Below are 25,488 nucleotides of genomic sequence, written 5' to 3' on the forward strand. Positions count from 1 at the left end.
CAAGTAGGTCAAGACATTCACTGTTTCACCTAAAAGAAAATGTCCATAATAAGATGAATTCTAGCATGACTATCATAATAAATAAAAAGAAATAATCACATAGAAAAGTATGACTTATATATTTTTTTCTAAATATAGTACGATTTTTAGAAAATATCATAAAAATGCACGATTTTTGCATTCTTTTTTAAATATAGCACTACTTTTGGAGCACAGAAAAGCACGATCCTTGCATTTTCTCCTAAATATAGTACGATATTTAGAAAATAACATAGAAAAACACGACTTTCAAGTTAACTGCACATTTAGCACGATATTAACTATTTTATCAAATGGTAACTATCGTTAGCTCCCTATTTGCTATTGCAGTTATATTTGACGAAATAATTGATGTCGTGCTAGAATCGCAACTAAATTCGAAGGTCGTGTCTTTCTGTATCATTTTTTAAAGGTCGTACTATATTTAAAAAAAATATATAAATATCATGCATTTTTTTGTTATTTTCAAATAATCGTATTATATTTAGAAAAAATGTAAAGTTTATACTTTTTATGTATTGTATTTTAAAAATCGTACTATATTTAAAAACATATAAAAATTGTACATTTTTATGTGATTAATCCTAAATAGATGGAGCACGTTATCTGGAAGATGGACTGCTGATTGATAGAGACCCGTCTTCATATTTGGTCGATGATGCCGAAGCCCATTGGACAAGACAAGATGATCCTACTCGTTGCCGGTTCCGCTCATCCCGAATCATTCATCCTGATGTAAAACACTCTTGTCGCTGCTTCGAGCTTTCAAGATACAGGCAAAAAACCCTGATCCATGGAATCTCTTCCATCTTCGCCAATTCATCAGCGTCTCCTCCCAGCGGAGCAGCCGTTATCCAAGACCACCGATCACAGCGGTACCTACCAGATCAAGGCTACGGCATTACCGAAGATCCGTAACTCGGGAGTTACCCGCAAGGCGTTCGACGAAATCCCCGTGTCAGACTCACTCCCATGGAACAGCCGAATTCAGACCCACCTCAGAAGCGGCGACATTGGAAATGCCCTTCTGACTTACGAGCAGATGCTGCTCCGAGGAGTTCGGGTCGACATGCACACTCTCCCTCGGGTTTTGGCCGCCTCTCGGCTCTTGGGTGACTTGTCCCTGGGAAAACAGGTCCATGGGCATGCTTTGAAGCTGGGGCATTGCTCTGATAACTACGTTATCTCCTCCTTGATAGAGATGTATGGAATTCTCGACGGTGTCGAGTCTGCTAGATGGGTGTTCGATAAGTCCCCGAACAGGAATCCTGTTTCTTGGACTCTGCTGGCTAAATTGTACTTGGCAGAAAGTAAGCCCAAGTTAGCTGTTGATCTGTTCAAGAAGATGGTGAGGTTCGGAGTAGAGGTAGATTCAGTTGCACTGGGAACTGCTCTTGTAGCTTGCGGGCAACTGAAATCGCTTCGTGACGGAAGGCATATTCACGAGGTTGCAAGGAAATTAGGGTTCGAATTCGATGTTCTCGTGAGCAACGCTCTCGTGAGGATGTACATCGACTGCAGGAGCTTCGAGGATGCTCTGACTCTTTTTGATAGGATGCCAGATAAGGATGTTGTTATGTGGACTACTATCATTCAGGCTCATGTGAAGATGGGCGGGTTTAATGAGAGTTTGAAACTGCTCCGGCAGATGAGTAAAGAAGGGATAAGCCCTGATACGCTCTCAGTTTCGTCTATACTACCAGCTTGTGGGAGGATGACTGCTTCTAAGTGTGGAAAGGAGATGCATGGTTACTTGCTCAGAAACGGGCTCGACTTGAATCTTAAAGTCCAGAATGCCCTTGTGGACATGTACGTGAAATCGGGTTCCTTTGAATATGCCTTGAAGGTTTTTGGCAGGATTGAGGAGAAGGACGCCATTTCTTGGACGGTGATGGTAATGGGGTCCAGCTTACATGGACAGGGAGGTCTCGGGATTGATTTGTTTCATGGAATGGAAAAGGAACGGAGCATAGAACTAGATGAATTAACTTATGGCGCGGCACTCCAAGCTTGTGCTTCCTCTCGCATGGTTGAGAAAGGAAAGCATTACTTTAACCGAATTAGGGAACCGAAAGTTGCACATTGCATTTCAATGGTGTCTCTTCTAGCTAGTTCGGGACTCTTTGAAGAGACGAGTGCCTTCATTGAGAAATGGAAGCTCAAGAGGAGCCCTGAGGCCTTGAGAGTACTCCTACACGGATGCAGGATTAACCAGGAGGTGAAATTGGGCAAGCGGGTCATTGAGCAGCTCTGTGAACTGGAACCTCTAAACGCCGAGAACTATGTCTTGTTATCGAACTGGTATGCCCACTTTGAAAAGTGGGATATGGTACATAAATACCGACAAATGATCCTAGACATGGGCTTGAAGCCTCAGAGGGCTTACAGCTGGATAGAGCATCGGAACAAGGTCCATGTCTTCAGAACAGGGGATGTGTCTCACCCTAGGTCGCAGGGGATATATTGGGAACTAGAACAGTTAATGGAGAAGGCAGGAAATCTGGCAAAGTTAGATTTTAGTCTTCATGATGTAGATGAAGAACGAGAGTGCCCAATCATAGGACACAGCGAGATGCTGGCCGTGTCTTTTGGTCTCGTGAGTAAGCAATCTAGTGGTACTATTCGTGTGACCAAGAATCACCAGATGTGCCGTGGGTGTCACGCTGCTTTGAAGGCGATCTCGAGACTAGAAGAGCGAGAAATCATAGTTAAGGATCTTAGGTGTTTCCACCATTTTAAGGGTGGATTTTGCAGCTGCGGTGACCTGTGTTGAGTTTGGTTATCAGTGTTTCGGACCTCAATTTTTTCGGTGACCTGTGTTGAGTTTGGTTATCAGTGTTTCGGATCTCAATTTTTTCGGGGGAGCCGAGAACAATCTGCTAGTGTTCAGTTCTGAAAATGAAACCCTCTGGAATATATAATCTTCGATTGACAGGTTGAATCCTCTGAAGTTGTTTACCAGCTGGGACATGCTTCTGGCAAGGGATTAATGGGAGGGAGTGATTAATATAGCTGCCGGACACCAATATATCGAGAAACTCTCTGCAACCAGTTGCGGCTTCAGTGACTTTGTATAATAGCACGGACTGATGCATTCTTCCGTTGGACAGATTTTGGTGAGAAATGGAGGTGGCATTTGCACAAAGCTTGTGAATCCATGATCCATCCACATTCCCTAAGTGTCAGTGACATTTTTAACACTGGAACTATCCCAACGATGTTTAGGGAAATTTGATTTGCCAACGCTTCCATGGCTTTGAACATAGACAACAACGAGCAATATCGCAATAGATTTCTATTGACAGAAGTCACAGGTACTTGTCTCACTTAGCAGAATAGACTTTCGAAATCATCTCACACGATAAAAATGATGCATGCCCAGGGCGAGGGGAATGCGAAGTTCTTCTCTGCTTAAGTTCTCTACGTAAGAGTACCTCTCAAAATAGTGTTGACATCAAAATACCAAAGGAATACAGTACATTAGACTTCGATAACTCAATATAACAGAAAATTGACGCCCACTATCTACTAAAAATTTATGAAACTCAAGAAATCCAAACATACAATCGTATCATGTGGCGACATTTCCCTGCTCTTTAAGTTTCCCTCCGTGACCTCCTGCGAGGAGCGGCAGCTGCATCTTCCTTCTCCTCCTCCTCCTCCTCCTCCACACCTTCCCTCTTCTCTTCCCGGCTACCTTGATTATCTGAAGTCTCAGCAGCAGGTTCACTCCGCGCCTCCGGGACATTGGGCTGCAAATTAAAGAGAGGAATAAATTTCAATTCAAGCTCATTAGAAACAAGTCCTAATGATGCATAATATAATACGGACCTTTGGTTTCTTGCCACCGAATAGGATTTTGAAAAAGATCGTCAATATAATCACCGCAACAGAGACAAGTACACCGATGGTTATGTTGGGCTGTTTCTCTGCCTTCTCAATGAGATCCTGCAAGGAAACCAAACGACTCCATGTAAGCAATTCCCTAAGAATGAAGCCTGACTTTGCAATGGCCACTCCTGGACATGCTACCAGCAAAACAAAGAAAGAAAAAGAAAGTTGTGAACACACACCAAGATCTTAGGTTTGTGTGCTTCCAAGAAAGGAACGTCTGCGACCTTGTAGAGAAGGTCAAACACTTTCTTCTGCAAGTTCAAGAAATGTAATTTGTCAGGTTACAAGCTAAGAAACTAGCAGAGCCAAAAGTCAAGGGGATCGAAAATCTACCTGGAAGTCTGAGAGGCCATCTGAACCAGCTGCTGCTTCTTCAGCTTTCAGTTTCTCCTTCTCAGCTTCAAATTTAGGTTTCCATGCAGTCTTGCGGTATGACTCTGCGACCTTCTCATCAGCGGTGATTAAAATGTTGTCAAACAATATGCCATCCTGCATTGTCCAGATCTCAATACCGATGGCTACTATAGGCTCAAAATCAGGTTTGTCAAGCTCAAAGTATTCAGGGTTTGGGATGTCCCGAGGCTTCCAGATGCCCTTATAATTAGGGTTGTCAATTAGAGGAGCGTGCCACTTCCCTTTGTAAGCAGGGTTCCTTTTCATCGGCCTCTTCCACTCGCCACATCCCGGAGCTGTCTCACACTTGGGATTATCAATCTTAGGTGCTTCCCATTCACCATCTTCCTCATCATCCCAATCCTCAGGCTTTGTAGCTTCAGGATCATCGATTTCCTCAGGCTCGTCATCCAACCACCCCTCAGGCTTAACAGCTTCTTCGTCTTCGATTTCCATCGAAGCATCCTCATCCCAGTCATCAGGCTTCACTGCATCTGGGTCTGGGATCTTTGCCCGCTCATCCCAGTCCTCAGGCTTCTTATCATCTGGGTCAGGAATGGTCTTGGCTGGTATGAGAGGCGGCTCAAAATCTTCGGATGACAAGAAATTTGCCGCATTCTTTTCCTCCCCATCTATCAATATCCTCAACTCATTATCGGGTTTCAGTATTGCAGTGTAGACATGAGAGAGTTTGTCAGAAGGCACAGAGGGAGGGTTCTTCAGATGGTGCTCAACATACTCCCCAGTCTTTGGGTTTTTGTGCTTGAAAATGAAATGGACCTTGTTTGTTGAGCCACATTTGTCGGGTCCAAACATTATGGAATAAGGAGACTCATTATCAAATTCATCAGACTTCCATCCAGCATCCTGGGGTCTGAGGTACTTCAGGTAGGCACCACCGCATTCAAGGCCATTTTGGAGTCGGACCTCGTACTGTAGAACGACGGTCCCATCCTTGAGACTTACAGCTTCGTCAAGCTCTTTCACAATTGCATATTTTCTGGCCTTCTCACTAACAAGAAGGCCATAATCATCATGCCCCTCACTTTTGGTGCGTTTCCATACACCTATACACAACCAGCAGAAACATATAAGATCATCCTTTCCAGAAGAAGAGGGAACAGTAATGAATATTGAAACGGTGGATCATGTCACAAAAAGAGCCGGAGGGTAGCTGAACTGTACATCATGAAGATCAAAGCAGAAAGTTTCCTTTATTCTTGAAGATCAACAAAGATGTACACATATGACAAACATATAGCTCTGGAAAATTAATAGTTGGAAATAAAAAGACAGCAAACATTAAAATCCTCCAATTATGCTTTTATCGCATTAGATTGAGCAATCAATCATGGGAAAGCGCTACAAGCACTGCAGGAGAAAGTTGTTGCAGAAACCACATCAGCAAGAGCTTTAACATCAAGAGGAATCGTCTAATTTGCAGGACACGTTCAACAAGTTAAATCAGAGCAAGCGAAGAGCGGCCATCACCACACTTTTACTAATAAGCTCGTCGCAAAACAAGCAAATAACTAGTCCAAGACTCGAATTTCTTCCCTATCCCAACAGACATACTTTGGCAGGCTTATCCGGAAAAAATCCAATTCCAAGCAATACTATTTCAACTACTTAAGCAATCGACCATTTCACAGTTCCTCCTCTCCGAATCCAGAAAATTATAAACGACAGATTGAATTACCTTTGTAGTCCTCCTTGCCAGACACAATCCAACGTCCGTCGAAGCTCTCGTCGAACGACTCGTAGAAAGTCTGCAGCAAGAGCAATCGGCACCAGAGATTAATACAAACACTCTAAGAAATCAAAATAAAAGCGGCGAGGTTGAGAAGCTCGAGTACCACATCAGAAGCTTGGATCTGGGAAGCGAAGCTGCTAATCAGCAGCAGAGCCGCCGCTAGCGCGAGCTGAGGGGTCAGCTTCAACTTCATCGCCGCCGCCAAAGCTGCACAGGAAAAAAGTAGAAGCCTAGAAGATCAGCATACAGCGACCGAATCAAACCCTAGGAGCCATGGCAGCGCCACTGTAGTCGAGTCGAGCTTCTCCATTGGAACACGAAGAGAAGTTTAGGAAACAATGGAAGAGATATGGAGAAGGACATGGAAATGGAAGCTTTCTCACCTCTTACCCCAGAGAGAGAGAGAGAGAGAGATCGAGTCCGAGTCCGAGACTGAGTCGACGCCGAAGCTTGCAAGAAGGATACGAGTTGCCCCGAGTTATAGCCTAGGCGATGACCGACTGACTGACCTCCCACTTTCGAGAAGCACGCCACGTCATCGCGGCGTAGTGGTAGCTCCACACAATTGCGTCTCTCCACGTGTAAGCATGTCGGGCCCTCCTGCCACGTCGTCACGCCGTTAACTATACCGTCGGGTGAGTTGCACAGAAGCGCACATCCGAGGAGATTTTTCAAAAATTTGATTCTCTTCAGCTTTTCTTTATTTGAGTGAATGCCGGGCAAAAGCGCGGTATGGAGATCCCAAAGAAATCGCGAAACAGAGGATCGTGGATGCCTCTATGTAGAGAATGAAACCAATGAAAGCTTCGGGGAATTCCGAGCGAACCAATCCGCACACGCATTCTTTGCCCTGGAAGTCCGTAGAACTTGGAGCACTTTTCTGTGACTCTATGCCTGACAAGTATTGAATCAACTTCTGCCATGATGAGGCGATGATCAAGAGCTCAAGCTAATTAAGCCAGGGCCAGCTTTTAAGCCCCATGGGCTTTCCCGACAGTATGAGATAAACTGCAAAGCCAGCGGTCGTCGGAATCACAGAGTAGACCGCCTGCCTGCACCCACCAAGCCCGGGTTGCTGCGTGATGCTCCGTGAGTGTTGATTTTATACATCCCCTGGAGGCTGGGATCCATCTCATCCTTCTCCAATCCCTTGTTGGTTTTGTTTCACTAGTGCATTGAAGGACTCGTGATTGTAGAAAGTTCATCTACTGCCCGAGCAAAATCCGCCACAAAAGATGGATCCTTATTCCTCACCATAAGAGCCAACAGCTAACTACAAAGACCTGCTGCCATTGAGGGCAGACATTATGAGGCTCTGCAGATAGGTGGAGAACCATTCCAGTATGTTCAAGGAAAAGGTAGAATGCATCTCTCATCGTAAAAGCCTCCTCCAAACCTCTCGTGTTGCCGGACGGCCACGTGGAACATGAATCGGAGTCTTCGCAGCTTGTGTGCATGGGAGCAAGTGCTGGATGATCCCATGGAGCATTTAACCTGAATGGGATTTAGTGAGTAATTTGTCATGCGCAGTGAGCCATATAAAGTGACGTATTCTTAGCAGACCAGCTGGCTGCTTCCATATCAGCATCCAAAGCGGCTTTTGTTCCTTCCAAGTCACGGCAACAAGGAAATCATAAGCCGATGAACTGTGAATTCTCCGATAGTTTCTAGTTTCAAGTAGAACGGAACAACGCGATCAGTAGGAAGAGGAGACTTCACCGAGGCTACTTAATAAAAGAGCTCATAATATACCAAGTCCATTGACCATTCAATGAGAATGAAATCTGCCACAGGATGTCTCCTCAATATTACGGGGATAGAGCGCGAGACTTTTCTCCAACAAATCGATCGATGCAGGAGATTGATCGAATAAAGTTTGATAAGATATTTGATATTGGATTATTTGATACAAAATTAATACGAAATCCAGGAGATTGATCGATATTCATGTTTCCTTCACATGAAAGAATCTCATATATTCAATGCTAAGTTTTATCGATAGCTACAAAATCATTTACCGTGTATTCCGCTCTAAATGGAACATTGAACAGAACTAAAATAAGTTCTCCTAAGCCTCTCAAAAATTACGTTCAATCTTGTTAGGATTTCCAATGCATAAGAACAGATGAAACCATATGAATATTTGCACGTGTACTTGCTTGTAATTTAGGATGACTCTCGTGTATGATAGATATATAATGATACCCGGAATCATCACTAGCCAAAAACGGAGAGAAGGAAAGCGAAGCACGAAGTAGTCACATTGTGTCAAAAGGCGAGCCTAATAGAATTTTTATACATCTATGCTCGACCGACTTTACAGAACGAGTAAAACAGCAAAAACTAACCAAGCATGACAAGTAACCAAGACATCCTGCTTCTCTTCCAAAATTGCATTTTGAGCTACCGAGTAATACAAAAAAACTAACCGAGCATAATAAATAATGAATGTTCGAGGAAAATGCAGAAAACCGAACTACGAAAAGAATGAACAAATTCAACTTCCACCAGCTTCTCTCTGCTCTACTGGAGACCCTGAAGCTTTAGAGGCAGCCAAAGATGTCCCTATAGCAGCATTGCTGCTCAAGTTTCCCTTCTAGTAGACCGCCTCCGAGCAGGACCGGTTGCTGCATCATCTTCTTTCACTCCACGGTCACTTCTATTATCAGAAGTACGGGGAGCCGCTTCAGTCCTCCTCTCTGGGACGTTGACCTTCAAATTCGTAAAGGAACTGTACTTAGTCCAGTTTCCAATGAGGTCACAGCAAGTACAAAATACACGCATACCTCAGGCTTCTTGCCCCCAAAGAGGACGCTGAGGCACACCGTCAAGATCACGACAGCAATAGATGCAAGCACCCCGATAGTGATCATCGGCTGTTTTTCTGCCTTCTCGAGGAGATCCTGCAGTAAAATCAAATGATTACGTGTAAGAAGTTTGCCCCAAGGAGGCAGTATGGATCGGCAACAATAAGAATATCATGAATGGCCCGATTGAGTTTGTTCGTGTACCAATATCTTCTGCTTGTGTGCCTTCAGGAATGGAATGTCTGCTACCTTGTAGAGAAGGTCGAAAACTTTCTTCTGCAAGTGCAAGAGAGTAAACTTCGTAAGACTAGCTAAAAGCTTTTCTTATTGTCAGTGTTGTGAGGTTATATAAGCTAACGGAAAATGCAAACTGAAAGAACGGAGGGGTGAAGGTCTACTTGGAAGGCCGAGGGGGCATCCAAACCGGCAGCTTCTTCCTCAGCTTTCTTCTTTTCCTTCTCAAACTTGGATTTCCACGCTGTTTTGCGATATGACTCTGCTTTCTTCTCATCACTGGCAATCACAATATTGTCAAACAAAATCCCATCCTGCATTGTCCATATCTCAATACCGATGGCTGCTATAGGCTCAAAATCAGGTCTGTCGAGCTCAAAATAGTCGAGGTTGGGGATTTCTCGGGGCTTCCAGGTGCCTTTATAATTTGGATTATCAATTAGAGGAGCTTGCCACTTTCCTTTGTAAGCGGGGTTGATTTTCATCGGCCTCTTCCATTCGCCACATCCCGGAGCCATCTGACACTTCATATTCGGGATCTTGGGGGGTTCCCATCCACCATCTTCCTCATCATTCCAATCCTCGGGCTTTGTAGCATCAGGATCATCAATCTCTTCTGGCTCATCATTGAGCCACCCTTCAGGCTTAACAGCTTCCTCATCCTCGATTTGCATAGGAGCATCCTCGTCCCAATCATCGGGTTTCACTGCATCTGGGTCTGGGATCTTTTCTCGTTCATCCCAGTCCTCAGGCTTCTTATCATCCGGGTCGGTAATTGTTTTCGCAGGCATCAAAGGCGGCTCAAAGTCTTCCGACGACAGGAAATTTACCGCACTCTTTTCCTCCCCATCTACCAATATCCTAAGCTCGTTATCTGGTCTCAGTATTGCTGTATAGACATGGGAGAACTTGTCGGAAGGCACAGCAGGAGGGTACTTGAGATGGTGCTCGACGTATTCCCCACTCTTAGGATTCTTGTGCTTGAAAATGAAATGGACCTTGTTCGTTAACCCGCATTTGTCTGGTCCAAACATAATCGAGTAAGGAGACTCGTTATCAAATTCTTTGGCTTTCCATCCAGCGTCCTGAGGTCGAAGGTATTTCAGGTAGGCACCGCCACATTCTAGTCCGTTCTGGAGCCGCACCTCATACTGCAGAACGACTGTCCCGTCCTTGAGGCTCACTATCTCATCAAGCTCCTTCACGATTGCATATTTCCGAGCCTTCTCACTGACAAGAAGTCCGTAATCATCATGTCCTTCACTTTTGGCATGTCTCCATACACCTGAAGCCATACAATGCTGACAATATCAACACATGTCATCGTACTCAAAAAAGGGAAGGCATCAAACAGCCATGTAGATGTTGATGCACTGTTCTACCGCCACATTCTAATGAATATAAGAGCAGGATATGATTTGCCTGATTTGTGTCAAGATGAACACGAAACGGAATTCCTTCGGAATTCATTAAGCTGTCAATTCAATAATGATAAATCTTTGTCTGTAGGATCAAAATTGAATGATATGTATCCGAATAGGCAAATGGAAACAGGTTGCTACATCACCTTGGTAGTCATCAATATCGGACGCCGTCCAGCGTCCCTCGAAAGTCTCATCAAATGGCTCGTAAAATATCTACAACCAAAGCAATCATGATCACAATGATTCAGACCCGTGTTCCGACTGAACAAACCAAACACACTACGAAACGCTATGGATCGCATGAACGAACTAAGGGAATAAACGATGAAAATTTCGAATACCGCATTGTCAGAAGCTCTGATCCGGAAGGCGACGCAGCAGACGATCAACACTGTTGCCACACGCACGAGCAGAGGATTCGGCCTCGTCTCCATCATCAGTAGTTAGTCCTGAGCACCGCAAGAGATCAATCAGGAATCGCTAAAACCGAATGTGTGAATCTCGTCGGGATCAAAGCTCATTGCTTCATGGAATGTAAGCTGTGTGATGAGAGAGGAAGCTGGAAGAGAGCAATGGGCGAAGGGGGAACAGATGGCGCGCTTGCAGAGATTCAAGGAGGATTTAAGGGAAAGGAGAAATATGTTACCGGTCAGTCGCGCGCTGGCTTCTCGAAAATTTTAATTTGCACCCTAAATTTTGATTTTGGAGCATTTTGCTCCTTTCAGTTTCTACTTTTTTTTTCGCATCCCTGAAATTAGAGTATGTTAACAGTTCGGCCCCTGTTTTGATGCAGGTTCTGCTTCTTTTATGATTGGGAAGGGGGCGTCCTGATTCATATGTTCACCTCTAGGATCGAGGGCAGTCCTCTTGTTCAACTCGGTAATAGGTTGAGCCGCTTATCTGCCTCTTGTTGCTAGTCATGTCCGCTAGACAATGCTCCTGCCTTTAAGGAGATCATAACGCGATTTTTATGTGCTTCGGCCATGTTTTGGAAGTTGATGGGGGTGCTCATACAGTTTCAATTGTCAAATTAAATGGTTGGATTGTAGGGCCATTGAAATGCCTTATAACAATGCTTCACGTCATTTGAGATCTCTTCATCAACTTCCTTACAGGACTTGAGTTTCAGATCTCAGTGCAAAGATGGACTATTAGAATATATTTTGCCATTCATTGCTTTCCATACATAATATTCTTACCATGTGTATACATATATTATGTATCGGGACACCTCCATGTATTAATGTGTGAATATATATACAAGACACTGACCCAAATTGGGTCAAGGCTTCCAATATTCATATGGTATCAAGAGCTTACGTTATTTTTCTGCATTAATTCTACTGCTATTGTCCTTATCCGAGCTCTCCCACCCACCCATGGATCCCATTGCTAACATCAACAACCAAACTTGCAATCCTCTGAATGAATCTTCTATCCCTCCGAGCTCCTCATCCACAACCGAAGCCTCCAGCCTTCTTAGCAGCCTTCTGCCTTCCCTCCCCCTTAGCTTTCCTGCTGCATCGCCAACTGGTCATGTTGCTACTCCACATCACAAACCTAGTCACCGTCACCCTGAATCAATCCAACTACATGGTTTGGAGGTCCCTATTCTCGACCTTTCTCTTGTCCCATGATCTTTTTGGCCATGTGGATGGGACCCTGTGCTGTCCATCTACGTTTGATCCGATCTTGGATCTTCTCCACACTCTCTGAGGGCCTTCTCGAGGAGGTCCATGACCTCGCAACCTCTCATTCTGGTATGGGAGGGTCTCCACTCTCGGTTCCTTGAGCGCGCTCTCGGGCCCTTGATAGATGCTTGAAACTCACTCGAGTAAAACTCAAGTCTCAGGGGATGGAGGAATATCTTCGCTCATGCAAATCTCTTGCTGACCAGCTGCGAGAGATTGAGAGACCTCTTGATGACGAGGAGCTATTGCTGGCCTTCCTGGGGAGTATGAATCATTAATTACAACTTACTCTCCTGATCGTGAACAAATGTCCTTTGATATTTTTAGGAACAAGCTGTTCCATCAAGAGTCTCCCCTCCGTCAGCTCTACCCGGAGACACCAACCCTCCTGCTGCTGCTTTTCAAGTGCAGACTTAGCCTAACAAGGGCGGTTGTAGAAATCCCAATAGTGGCAATCGAGGCAGACGCTCGAACAAAGGGGGTGGCCGTGGCTCGAGCCATTCCAACAACCAAGGAAATGGTCGTGGGCAGCAGTAATGGAACAACAACTTTGGTTTCAATGTGTGGAACTTAATGCTTATTTCCCTTTAGAGTTGATTCATGTGGATGTCTGGCAGTCTCCTATTTTATCTCATTTGGGATATAAAGGCCTGTTTGGATTGCAAGTTAAAATTTTTTTATTTTTAACTTTAACTTTAACTCAACACACTACACAACAAAAATACACATTTTCCAAGTAAAAAATTTTAACTTTAACCTTAACTCAACACACTACACAACAAAAACATACATTTCTCAAGTCAAATTTATAATCTCATCTCATTTGTCATTTTCCACAATCACAATCAAAGTTAAAGTTTTGTAACTTTAACCCTGAATCCAAACGGCTCATTAATATTATGTAATATTCATTGATGACTATTCCCGATTTACGTGGCTGTTTCTTTTAAAGCAAAAATCAGAGGTTTTTGCAAATTTTAAGATTTTCAAGAATAAAATGGAAAATATTTTAAACAGGAAAGTCAAGATTTTTCAGTGTGATGGAGGACTCGAATTTAATAACTTCAATTTTCGAAAACTTTTCAATGAATTGGGAATTTCTTTTCGAATGTCATGCCCACACAACCCTCAGCAAAATGGGATGGTGGAGAGAAAGCATAGGTATATTTTGGACGTGATGAGCAGTTTTTTAATACAAAGTAATCTACCTCATCGGTTTTAGGTTGACGCGGCTCTCACAACAATCTATACTATTGATAGACTACCAACCATCCTTCTCAAGAACTCTTATCCCTTTGAAAAATTATTTGGAAAACTTCCAGCTACTCTTTTCTTCAAACATTTGGGTGCTCATGTTTTCCAAATTTAACCCCTTACACTTCTAATAAACTTGAATCCAAGTCACGAGCTTGCATTTTTATCGGATATGCTGCCGAACATAAAGGATATTGATGTTTTGATCCGGTTTCTAATTGGGTTTACACGTCACGTCATGTTCGATTTTACGAATTTGAATTTCTCTGTGCTCAGGTACATGCTCGTAGTTCAGTCAGTTCTCCCTCCAGCCTCTCTGAGTCCATGCGGCCTAGCCTCATACCTGTGTAACTTCTGGTCCAGATTAGTAGGGTTTCACTTCAGCTTATTCTGTCTGTCTGTCTGTCCAGTTTAGTCCACCTCTCCCCATGGGCCCCTGTCAATTCCTGTCCAGATGCAATGTTGGGGCCTCGACTAAGTCAGACCCCGTTCAATCCATCTCCCTCTACCTTGTCCAGCTCTGTTCCAAGCAGTCCGCCAACTCTGCCCGGTCCAACTTCGGCGTCCTAGCCCAGTTCAGAGCAGCCCATCTTATCCAGGTATCGACTGTTACAAGGGTCGGCTGGTAGCTCAAGGCTTCCGTCAACAACAAGGTATTGACTACCATAACAAGTTTAGCCTAGTGGTAGAACCCTCTAACATTCTTCTTATATTATCATTAGCTCACTCCTTTTTCTGGCATATTCGCCGGCTAGCTTGACATTAAAAATGATTTTCTACATAGCAATCTTTAGGAGCAAGTATACATGGAACAACCTACCGGCTTTGTTCATCCACTATTTCCTAATCATATATCTCGTCTGCATAAATCTTTTTATGGTCTGAAACTGGCTCCCAGGACTTGGTTCACACGATTCAATACTTTTTGGAATTCTCTTCGATTTGTCTCCACTCTAGTCGACTAATCTCTATTCATTTATCGTAATGGCTAACACAACATTATCTTATTATTGTATGTTGATGACATCATATTAACTGGGATTTCCTCGTCTCTTCTTGATTGGTTCATTAGCATTCTTCCTATTGATTTTGCCATGAAAGATCTTGGTCCTGTACACTACTTTCTCGGAATCTAGGTGAAATGATCACATAATACGCCTTTTCTTTCTCAGCAAAAATACATTTTTGATATTCTAACTCATTTTGGTCTAGAGAAATCGGCTACAGTTAAGACACATTTACCATCCCGTACTAATCTTTTGTTGAGTGATGGGGAATTATTAGATGACCCTACTGAGTATCGGAATATAGTTGGTGCTCTTCAATACATTACCATTTCCCTGGCTTAACAGCCGTTCTACAGTCAAGCTGGTCAGTTAGTTCATGCATGCATCCCGGACAGTCCATCTCAAGTAGCTAAGCGAATTATACGGTATCTTCGTTGGACCTCCTCTCATGGGTTGATTCTCTAGTGGTCAGACTGACCTCCAAGTAACTACATACACTGATGCTGACTATGCCAGATGTCCCGACACCAGGCATTCCACCACAGGCTACGTTGTTTTTGTTGGCCCCAACCTCATCTCTTGGTGGTCCAAGAAACAACCCACGATGTCCAAGAGTTCTACTGAGGCTGAGTATCGGGCACTTGCGTATGCTGTGGCGAAAATATTATGGATTCGACAACTCATCATTGATATTGGTTGCGTTTATAGTGTGCTATGACAATATCAGCGCTATGTATCTTACTGTAAATCCGATACAGCATCAGAGTTCCAAGCATATAGTTGTCAATTATCACTTCGTAACGAGAGTCTTTAGCGTGGTGACTTATTGGTGCAATATGTCCCAACGTCCAGCTAGTTGGCCGACATACTAACCCAAAAAAAATTTGTGTCGCTTTTTCAATCACATTGTCACAATTTATCAGTGTTTGAGTCCCAACAGATTGAGAGGGTGCATTAGAATATATTTCGACATCCGCTGCCGACATTCGTTGTTTTCCATAGATAATATTCTTACCATGTGTATCCACTATGTATCAGGACACTCCATGTATGAATTTGTGAATATATATACAAGATACTGACCCAAATTGGGTCGAGGCATCCAATATTCATATAGACAAAAACCACATTGAGCATTACATCATGACACGACTTTAGGGAATAAGACAGTCCATGTGTTAAACTTCAGGGTGCAAAATAGGATTTTCCAAATTTCAGTGAAGTCTGGTGGCCCTCGGTCGCTACTATTGCCGAGAAAGGCTGATGAACAACCATAGTACTTCACGAATCTCTGGGATATGCCAAGCAAAGTACGTACAGATTACAATCACATCTCCGAGATCATGATCTCAAATTTTAAACTAGGGTACGAATTAGCCATTTGAATGGGCCGAGCAATTAAACAATCAGTTTTCCAGTTTTTGCACCCGATAGAAAACATTTTGATGACTGTAAGTAATGTGATAGACGGGACATTCAGCAGATGCTCTCACTGTATCAGCATATATGATTCAAAACACACAGGAGAATCCTACGAAACAATAACTTATAGCCAATCTAATCACACTACCTGCCATAAGAAAGATTCTCGACCACAACATTCAAATATTGCAGTGTCTGAAAAAGCTGAGTGATCGAGTAAGCATTTTTGCTGTCATCGTGGAAGCTCATGCCTGATAACTCCCCGCTGAACATCCAAATGGAAACCAGCTCCCGAGAAGAGGGTGCTGGAAAAGAAGGGCTGTAGATCGTAGATTTCATATTCCTGAGCCTGTAAAATTGAATTGATAAAAAAATGCATAAGTCTGAAGCTCATACCAACAACATACGGGCAAGTGATCCAGTAGAGGACACTTATTTCGGGATTGATTCCACATACCTTATTACGCAGTTCATCCACCTTAATATCGACATGCATAAGTCTTGAAGAAGTTCCTGAAACAATTTCTTCAAAGTGGATCGCACTCTTCACCAGCTCACGGAGAAGGTGGAGGAGAAGTTTATTGTAGTCCTTCTTGAAGGTCATGTACTTTCGGAAGCTCTGCAACAAGAATATGATTGTCCCACGTTACTTCCAGGATTCAATTCCATAAGAATTTCAAGAGGTTATACTAAAATTTGACTTTGCGTGAAATAAAAGGCTGACAAATGAAAGGAGGTTGAAAATCTGTTTGTACCTTCTGCAAAGCTTTCTGCACTCCAAATTTCTGGGTTGAGATGAATGAATCAAGCAGTACACGAATTGCCATGTCCACATCTTCTTGAATTACGTGCTGTCTCAGGTGCATTCTCGCATGTGCTTCAGACATTCGGATCATTGACTCAATGTGTCTCACAGCTATAGGCACTCCTTGTCCATACTGTAGAGATAACATGAGGTAAGGGATCTTTCATGATCTGTGTGCAGATATTTAACAAGTCCATTACATGAAAGCGAGAGTGATATGAAAACTCACCGATGATTCTCTCCTCAGTTCCGCATAAACATGTGTCAATTTATCCATGTCAGAGTCATGCAACTTTGGGAACACATTGAGCTTGGCATAGGTTAAATACTTCTTCAGCATATCTTGAGGAAGTATCTGCACAAAAGAGAAAATGTTCAAGAAATCAGGAATTGCAAGCAACTTCGCATAGATGTGCCTGCAGCATGTAAGAAAATAGATAGGATCTTGAGTTAGAGAACCTCAGGATCAGCAGTTGCAGATGAGGCTTGAACATCTTCCTCGGATTCACCAATCGATTTATCGTCAATGGTAACACCTTTTGGCTGGGACTTGAAATGACTGTCAACTACGAACCTCGCAAGCATCTCATCAGTCACAGGATCAACCACATCCTGTTGGAATCAAGTTGCTTCTACGTTAGTACAAATCGAGGGGTGCACCGAACGATAAAAGAGTTTGCAGAACCGTGACCTTAACAACGCATAGAATGTCAAAGCGAGAGACGATGGGATCTGTCAACTCAACATTTTGGGAGAACGTCTTTGAAGAATCATATCTGCAAACAGGATTAAAGATTAGACTCGTTGCTGATAACAGAAATAGATAAGTAGACAGTTTTCGTATTACTAGGAATTCAAAATTTTGTTAACATGCTCTCTTTCTGGTTGTTGGTTAGGGGAAGATGAACCCAATGACCAGTAAGGAAGCACAGAAAAGCAGGGGATGTGGGCTCCTCGAACTATGTCATCTATCAGGTTTCCTAAAAGAAAATATATTTATAGCATCGACTTTCATCTGCTGAGACCTTATATAAGGTCATTGCTGCGTAAATCTAAAGTCTAGACAGGGCATCACCAATCTTCATGAGAGAGGTTCCTACATCTCATACTTATAGAGAGCTGCATTCAACCAAATTCATCCTGGGAATACCTTCCACCAATTGGATTTGCAGCGGCAATTACAGAGCATCTGGCCTGGAGGGAAGTGACGATTCCAGCCTTAGAAATGCTTATACTCTGCTGCTCCATCGCTTCATGAATGCTCACCCTGAAAACAATCGTGTAATGAAATAAAAATTATTAGACTTTTAGAAGTAAATTGCTGAAGCAAGATAGTGCAAAAGTGAGCATATTCCAAACCTGTCCTGATCATTCATCTTATCAAATTCATCGATAAGGCATATTCCTTTGTCTGCAAGGACAAGAGCTCCCCCTTCGAGGGTCCACTCCCTTGTAACAGGATCCTTGTGTACTGCCGCTGTAAGCCCAACAGCCGAAGCTCCTTTTCCAGTTGTGTAGACAGCTCTATGGCCAGTCTTCTCAACATACCTTACATTTAGACATTGATGAATCAGAGCTCAGTTTGTTGAAGTTCAGAATGGACAGATCCAATGTCGACTATGTGGAGTAATTGCTTACTTGAGAAACTGTGATTTGGCTGTTCCTGGATCACCAAGCAGAAGTACATTTATATCTCCTCGCAATCTATGCTTCCCTTCAACATTCTTTTCTTGGCCTCCAAACATAGCAAGAGCTATAGCTGTTTTTATGTCCTCGTGGCCATAGATTGATGGGGCAATGGACTTAATGATCTGAAAATTGTTTATAAGGAAAGAGTAAAATAAGTCATCGACATAGGACACAGTGAGAAAAAAGAAAAACGAGACAATTGTTTCTGAAAAGACGAACCCTTTCCCCTATCCTGGGGTCTTTGGACAACTTTTCAATTTCCTTCAAGTCTTCCAGCGTGAGTTTGTAAGCAGAAAAGAGATCTTGCTTCTTCGCAACATAGTTTGCTTCAACCACAGTAGCAAAGACAGGAAATCCATTTTTCGTGTTCAGAGATAAGTCAAAATTATTTGTATAGATACCTGTCACCTCCTGAAAAAGGGAAACGTATATCAAACATTGATGTTAAAAAATAATGATCTAATCACTAACTTAAGAAGCAAAGATCAGAAGAGGACCATACAATTTCTTCTCCAGGACGTGCACAATCAATCAGATCATTCAGTAGTATCACTTCCTTATATCTTGGTAGCCGACCAGCAGGAACTATTCCAGGGCTCTCTTGGAGTGTAAGTTTCTGGTAGTTCCTGTATATTGTCTGCACAGAGAAGAAGAATCTATTGAGTTTCATTTGGTAATTCAAAAGGATATTCTTTCAATTTGAAGAATTGAACAGAGAGTGTAGTCTCTGAGCATTTTTACCTGCTCAATGTTGACAGTGAATGGTCCCTTTGACTGACATTCAGGGCAAGAGCCAACCTTGACTTCTGAATAAGAATTTTGAAAAAAAGGACCAAGAATTGTCCCACACTTGTTGCAGTCATATTTCACTTGCTGTAGCTGGGGGAAGACCCCAGAACGCCGGGTTACAACTCCTCCAATGCGAATCATTGTATTCAAGTGGATCTGCCTGAAAAGCATTTTAAATGGTAAAGAAGGTCATATGGGAGAGACAACAGAAAAACTATTAAGGAGCACTGATGGATGCATGCAGGTAAGTTACCTTATATTACGTATTTGGTCATACACAGGTAAGTTGGTAATGCGAACATAGATCTTCTGGTGAATGTCCTTGTACTTCTCGTGCAAGTCAAAGACGACTTTCTGTGCTACTTCTTCCATGACCTCGAGGACAGGTTGTGGGGCATCAGCCAACCAAATGGCAATATTGGGGTGAACATAAATGAATTCCTTGTAGTCAATCTCCAAGCTACACTTATTGGCTGCACAAGATAGGAGTAAGAAAGGACACCTTGCTCAAGAAATAAGGATGCTAAGCATATGACTCCTTAATTTATAGAACTGGGATGAGCAGAAGCTTTACCTGACACCATCTCATTTATCAGCTGCACATATTCAGGTTCAGCATTCTCATTTCTGGAATTCACATACGTAAGTAAGAACTCCCGGAATTTCTTAGCAACAAACCGACGAACTTCATCTCTGGTCACCCATTCTCTTAACGTTCCTTGGACACGGTACATCTCAAACTCACCTTCCTCATCATCTTCATCCTGCAGCAAGACCTTGCGCTAATTATTAACAAACCAAACTAGGTCTCTTGATATCACTAGAAAGCCAGACCCTTCAAGCAGATTGAATAGCAAAAGCTAACTAGTGCAAAACCTCATAAGGGTCATCTTCAGTTTGATCAGTCATGGGAACATCGTCTCTGGAATATCCCCGCTGCGACTGACTTGGTGAACTTTGCGTGTTGTCGGTCTCGTCATTGGGTCTGGGCCTAGTAGGAGGTCTAAAATCTGCTCTGTGCCTCTTCGATGGCCTGTAGCTGTCATCATCTGTATCTGTAGCCACAACATCAAGGAACCTTATTAGACTCTATTCACAACATGGTCCAATCGAAGACAACAACTCAATGTCAAGAGGCCGCGTTCCTAATCAAAGCTACATATGCTTGAAATCCTATGCAGTAAACACGTACTGTATTGATCTTTCATCAGAGCATATTTATCACTACAACCTCCTAATCAGCTTAATTGGATAGAGCAGAGATTGTACCTTGGTCGTGAAGAAGATGAGGGAGCTTGCGATTAGCAGCACGGCCCTCGCGAGCATCAAGCTCGACCTCAGCAGCCCTGCGATCCGCTATGATCTGGTCCACGTTCCGCTCGTCGTCAAACGACTCGTCCAGCCCCACCGACTCGTACTGGTCGTTCTCGTCCATCCTCCGATAATCGCTGCACGACCACAACAAACACAAAATTGAAATGAAATCTCCGTAAAACAAATCGAATCAGAAGGAAGGCTAGATCTGATGGGGGGAAATTCGAGCACTGACTCCATGAAGTTATCGTTGAAGAGGTCCTCCCCTTCCTCTTCCTCGTCGACCTCCTCCGGCTCATCGCGGATGATCTCCGGGTCGACGGCGGCCTCATCGTCGGTGGAGTTGTTGTCGGAGGTGTGGCTGGTGAAGGGGAGCTGGTCGGTGTTGAAATCGGCCGAGGAAGGAGAGTCCGGCGTCGAAGGCGGGTCAGCGGCGGCGTCGTTCTCTCTCGCCATTTCAGTTCAGCTAAAGTCCGTTCACAGCTTGAGCTTGCTTGCGAGAATGAGAAAGAAAGATCGGCTTGGCTCGGTTAGGGCGCTGTGGAGGCGCGGGGCTTCAGTTTTGGCGGGAAGATTTGGCGCCAAGGCTTACGTGGCGGCTGCTTGGATAGAGGCCTCGATACGTGCCAGTAATAATTTAGTGCATCCGGGTGCATGTGCCTTCGGGTGAACCTGCACTTCGCATACGATGGGCCTGGGTAAGTGATGGGCTGGGCTATGACTAGTGGGCGGTCCAATTGGATGATGATACTGGAATCCAAGCCCAAAAAGGAAAAGAAGGAAAAAAAATAAGAAAAGAAAATTAATAAAGCGATGAACTTCGGTTCGGAAGTCTCCGAAGAAAGTGTAATTTTCGGAGGCCGATCGAAAACCAATATGTTGTAGGCTGTCGAAGGGTCGCTGATGAATTGACATGTTGAATGAACAACGCACTTGCTAGATAGTAAAGAAAGTTGTTATCTATTTTAGTCCATGCCTTCGTGTTTCTATGGTTCATCTGAGCAACGGCTGAACCGGATCCGTATAAGATCCTGGCTCGATTTAGATGCAAGTTGAATCGATGTGTCAATGAAATGGCCCGACGCTTCTATTCAAGAAAATCAAAGGAAACTTTTGTTTGTAGGGCATCGTGAGTAAAGAAACATCAGTGAATGCCCACTTTAATTTTTCCTTCGTATGAAAAGAGAAACTGGGAAGGCTAACTTTATTCCATGATACATGCTTTTACAAGGATCCTCCATAGCTAGCCTTCTTCATAAAACTTAACGTACAAAATCCATTAAACAAAATTTTTTTAAAAAAATCAGGGCATTAAATTTTCCTAGGAAGGCCACAGTGACAGAACAAAATACTTTAGGTCTTCCATAATGACCGAACCTAAGTAGCTAATTTCGCATCATATGCTTTCTTCAATTTCTATCTCGGTCCAAAAACCGACCCAAGGTTATGTAATGCCATTCCTTAATGGTAATAAGATTGCTTATTCCTATGATCTTATCATGATGGATCAGAGGCTTCTCTCAAGCATAGCTTGGAACCTCTTGAACGACTCAAGCTTCTGCAGCTGGATCTGCTTGTGGAACCTCTTGATGAAGAGGTCTGCCACGTGGTCGATCTCGTCCTCAAGGATGAAGTCCTCACCTCCCTCCTTAAGGTCCTTCACCACATCAATCACAGACTTGCCCGGGTCATCTTCATAGTCGGACTCTCCCTCATCGCACAGCGAGTGCCTCAGGTCAGGATACTTATCATCATCATCTTCATTGACTCTCTGCACAATGTGAGTCGAACTCGAGCATGGCCCGTCTGACCTAGCACTGTAGAGAACAATGGCCCTGCTCTCATCCTTCTTATCCTCGCCGTCACTGTCACTGTCGTCACCATGACCGAGGAGGTTGTGGATCTTATTCGACAGGGAGCCGAGCACGGCCTTCTTGCTCATCAACGTGAACAAGAGGAGACGGCCCCGGGCGGCATTGGTCTTGTTTTTAATGGCCACGGACTTGGACTTGGCAATCGAGCTGAGGACCGAGAGTACGTGCTTCAAGAAGAGAGATGCTTTGCTCTTCATACTTTCCTTCTCTCGCAATCAACTCCAGTGGCAAAGATATCGATTGAGGTTAATGATTTGTATGTGGATATTCTCCTTCTGCTTCTTCTTCTCTTTTCTTTTGGTGTGTGGAAAAGCAATTACTTAGCATGAAGTGTTTTGTGTCCTTGGTGGTAGGATTTATATAGGAAATGGAAAGAGAAATTGCTTCATGCATGGCTTTAATTTGTTTTATTTTTTCGGTAGTTTAATTTGTTTTAGTTGTACTTTAAGTAGTGGGGTGAACGTGGTAAGTCTTATTGATGGATTAACTTAAAAAAAAAGGAAGGGGAAGAAGTAAGCTTCTTAGGGCAGAAACCCTCACTCTTGCAACTCCACGTGGGATTCCTTTATTGGCTAAAAGAATTATTGATTATCTCAAGTGGCGGAGATTATTGCTCAATCTGAATCTCATTGATCATCTCAATTAGGGAAGATTATTGCTTAATCTGAATCTAATTATTCAGTGAACAATGAGTAATCTTAGCCAATAAGTTGAGGACATCCTTGATGTTATTAAGGAAAAAAAAAAGTAATAAGCAATGCCTTACCAACTTGAGTTGGTTTAAGCAGTTTGATATTTATTTCGCTTAAATAAGGTTTCGAGTTCGAGTATTATGACTGGAGAAAATTCACACTCTAAGAGCTTTATTCCTTAATGGGCCGACCTGGATCAACTAAATCAGTCGGGACCCAATTGGACTTCCGGATATCATGGCCCACACAGAGAAAAGAAAGTAATAAGCGGTAACTTGTTTAATATGCAGTTGACAGACCCATATAAACAGTTTTACTTACATGTAAAAATTTGAAATTCTTTAAAAGTATTTTTGGAATTAATCTCGGTCAATATATAAGTCGATGAAATCTCATAATCTTGCCTCAGAAAAGGAAAACCGATAGCTATGACTGGATCTAACATGAAAGGCAATGTTAATCTGGAGCAAATTCAACGAACAAGTCTCTCCTTGCTCAGGTGTCGGTATGGTAAAGTTAATACGTGTGGTCAGTCCAAATTGCCAAGGCCAATTATTTGAAGAGTAAAGGCTTGTCCGCGCGAACTCGAAGCAATGGGCATGTCGAATAAAAGAACAGTACGTTATTAATCTAAATGGGTCAATCTAAATGAAATTCTTATTGCCGCAAATAAAATTAAGAATCTTAAATTCCAATCGAGATGCTGCCGTACTAAATACAATTTTTTAATAGACTTTTAGGTTCTTTTAAATATGAAGCAAAAACAAAAGCAAAAGAACCGTTAAACCAAAAATAGAGATTGATAGAAGGTATTTAATTGAAATATTTATGAAAACTTTTGTACATGATTGTCACAATTTTTTCTTTTTGTACCAATGTATTACACCTTTAAAACTTGTTATACCCCGAAATAATTAACCCAGAGAAAAAAGAGATCCAATGCGCGAACTGACGTGACTTAATGCATTCAAATCAATAACGTCGTTATTAGAAAGGGGCATTTGCAAAATGCTTTACACATTAATTTGGATATTTTCTCCCATCACATGGTGTTTTTGTCATATATATCCTTTTTTATTTTTCGATGTAGTATAAAAGTATTATTTATCAGAAAAGGTGTAGCGCAGTAGCAGTAACGCATGTTATCACCCAATAATAAGAGGTTTCAGATTCGATACTCATTGTGTCAATTATTCGTGTATTTTTATTAGAAGAAAGTCTTAATTATATCAGGATTTATATTTCATTATAGTAGGCCTTGTAATACACACATATATATAAATAATATTTATTTACTTTCTTTTTTGCTAACCCGGGGTGTCCAAGCGTTGCCCGACTCTTTTAAATATGAAGCAAAAACAAAAACAAAAGAACCGTTAAACCGAAAATAGAGATTGATAGAATATATTTAATTGAAACATTTATAAAAACTTTTGTACTTAATTGTCACAATTTTTTCTTTTTGTACCAAGGTATTACACCATTAAAACTTGTTATACCCCAGAATAATTTACCCAGATAAAAAAGAGATCCAATGCAGGAAGTGACGTGACTTGTCATTTCCTGGATTGAAATCAATAACATCGTTACTAAAAAGTGGCATTTGCAAAATGCTTTACACATTAATTTGGATATTTTCTCCCATCACATGGTGTTTTTGTCATATATATCCTTTTTTACTTTTCGATGTAGTATAAAAGTATTATTTATCAAAAAAAAGTGTAGAGCATTAGCAATACCGCATGTTATCGCCCAATAATAAGAGGTTTCAGATTTGATAATCATTGTGTGTTATTCGTGCCTTTTTATTAGGAAAAAGTCTTAATTATATCACGATTTATATTTCATTATGTAGGCCTTGTAATACATATATATATAAATAATATTTTTTTTTGCTAACCTGGGGTGTCCAAGCTTAACCCAATTCTTTTAAATATGAAGCAAAAACAAAAGCGAAAGAATCATTAAACTGAAAATAGAGATTGATAGAATGTATTTAATTGAAACATTTATGAAAACTTTTGTACTTGATTGTCACAATTTTTTTCTTTTTGTACCAATGTATTACACCTTTAAAACTTGTTATGCACCGGAATAATTAACCCGGAGAAAAGAGAGATCCAATGCGCGGAGTGACGTGACTTAATACATTCAAATCAATAACATCGTTACTGAAAAATGGGCATTTGCAAAATGCTGTACACATTAATTTGGATATTTTCTCCCATCACATGGTGTTTTTGTCATATATATCCTTTTTATTTTTTGATGGAGTATAAAAGTATTATTTATCAAAAAAGGTATAGCGCAGTAGCAATAACACATGTTATCACCAAATAATAAGAAGTTTCAGATTCGATACTCATTGTGTGTTATTCGTGCATTTTTATTAGAAGAAAGTCTTAAT

General features: G+C 42.2%; 5 protein-coding genes across 6 annotated transcripts; 1 reads left to right on the forward strand and 4 right to left on the reverse strand.

Annotated features, from left to right (window-relative positions):
- Window positions 1–642: 642 nt before the first annotated feature.
- On the forward strand, window positions 643–2,965 carry LOC116199759 (pentatricopeptide repeat-containing protein DOT4, chloroplastic-like). The gene has a single exon (XM_031530233.1). It carries the CDS (start codon window positions 833–835, stop codon window positions 2,810–2,812), a length of 1,980 nt encoding a protein of 659 aa, XP_031386093.1. The 5' UTR covers window positions 643–832; the 3' UTR covers window positions 2,813–2,965.
- A 354-nt stretch (window positions 2,966–3,319) lies between these two features.
- On the reverse strand, window positions 3,320–6,757 carry LOC116199760 (calnexin homolog). 2 transcript variants are annotated; one of them, XM_031530235.1, is made up of 7 exons: window positions 6,463–6,757; window positions 6,183–6,286; window positions 6,026–6,095; window positions 4,267–5,393; window positions 4,113–4,184; window positions 3,871–3,987; window positions 3,320–3,791 (listed from the first exon to the last, which is right to left on the reverse strand). In XM_031530235.1, exons 2-7 carry the CDS (start codon window positions 6,270–6,272, stop codon window positions 3,636–3,638), a joined length of 1,632 nt encoding a protein of 543 aa, XP_031386095.1. In that variant the 5' UTR covers window positions 6,273–6,286; window positions 6,463–6,757; the 3' UTR covers window positions 3,320–3,635. The 2 variants fall into 2 exon arrangements, with proteins under 2 accessions (XP_031386095.1, XP_031386096.1); XM_031530236.1 differs by having other exon boundaries at window positions 6,470–6,557.
- A 1,585-nt stretch (window positions 6,758–8,342) lies between these two features.
- Window positions 8,343–11,125, reverse strand: LOC116199170 (calnexin homolog). The gene is made up of 6 exons (XM_031529459.1): window positions 10,886–11,125; window positions 10,688–10,757; window positions 9,285–10,405; window positions 9,091–9,162; window positions 8,866–8,982; window positions 8,343–8,791 (listed from the first exon to the last, which is right to left on the reverse strand). The coding sequence occupies exons 1-6, from the start codon at window positions 10,979–10,981 to the stop codon at window positions 8,663–8,665; spliced, it is 1,605 nt and encodes a 534-aa protein (XP_031385319.1). The 5' UTR covers window positions 10,982–11,125; the 3' UTR covers window positions 8,343–8,662.
- Window positions 11,126–15,894: 4,769 nt separating this feature from the next.
- Window positions 15,895–21,064, reverse strand: LOC116202002 (DNA replication licensing factor MCM2). Its single transcript, XM_031533507.1, has 17 exons — window positions 20,751–21,064; window positions 20,471–20,649; window positions 20,078–20,256; window positions 19,776–19,965; window positions 19,455–19,674; window positions 19,154–19,361; window positions 18,915–19,049; window positions 18,632–18,823; window positions 18,362–18,534; window positions 18,083–18,271; window positions 17,874–17,990; window positions 17,415–17,499; window positions 17,183–17,335; window positions 16,953–17,078; window positions 16,674–16,856; window positions 16,376–16,537; window positions 15,895–16,267 (listed from the first exon to the last, which is right to left on the reverse strand). Exons 1-17 carry the CDS (start codon window positions 20,969–20,971, stop codon window positions 16,151–16,153), a joined length of 2,829 nt encoding a protein of 942 aa, XP_031389367.1. The 5' UTR covers window positions 20,972–21,064; the 3' UTR covers window positions 15,895–16,150.
- Window positions 21,065–22,022: 958 nt separating this feature from the next.
- Window positions 22,023–22,586, reverse strand: LOC116200575. Its single transcript, XM_031531409.1, has one exon. The coding sequence runs from the start codon at window positions 22,584–22,586 to the stop codon at window positions 22,023–22,025; it is 564 nt and encodes a 187-aa protein (XP_031387269.1).
- Between the last annotated feature and the right edge of the window lie 2,902 nt (window positions 22,587–25,488).

Source organism: Punica granatum, chromosome 3 (assembly GCF_007655135.1).
Source record: "Punica granatum isolate Tunisia-2019 chromosome 3, ASM765513v2, whole genome shotgun sequence".
Lineage (NCBI taxonomy): Eukaryota > Viridiplantae > Streptophyta > Magnoliopsida > Myrtales > Lythraceae > Punica > Punica granatum.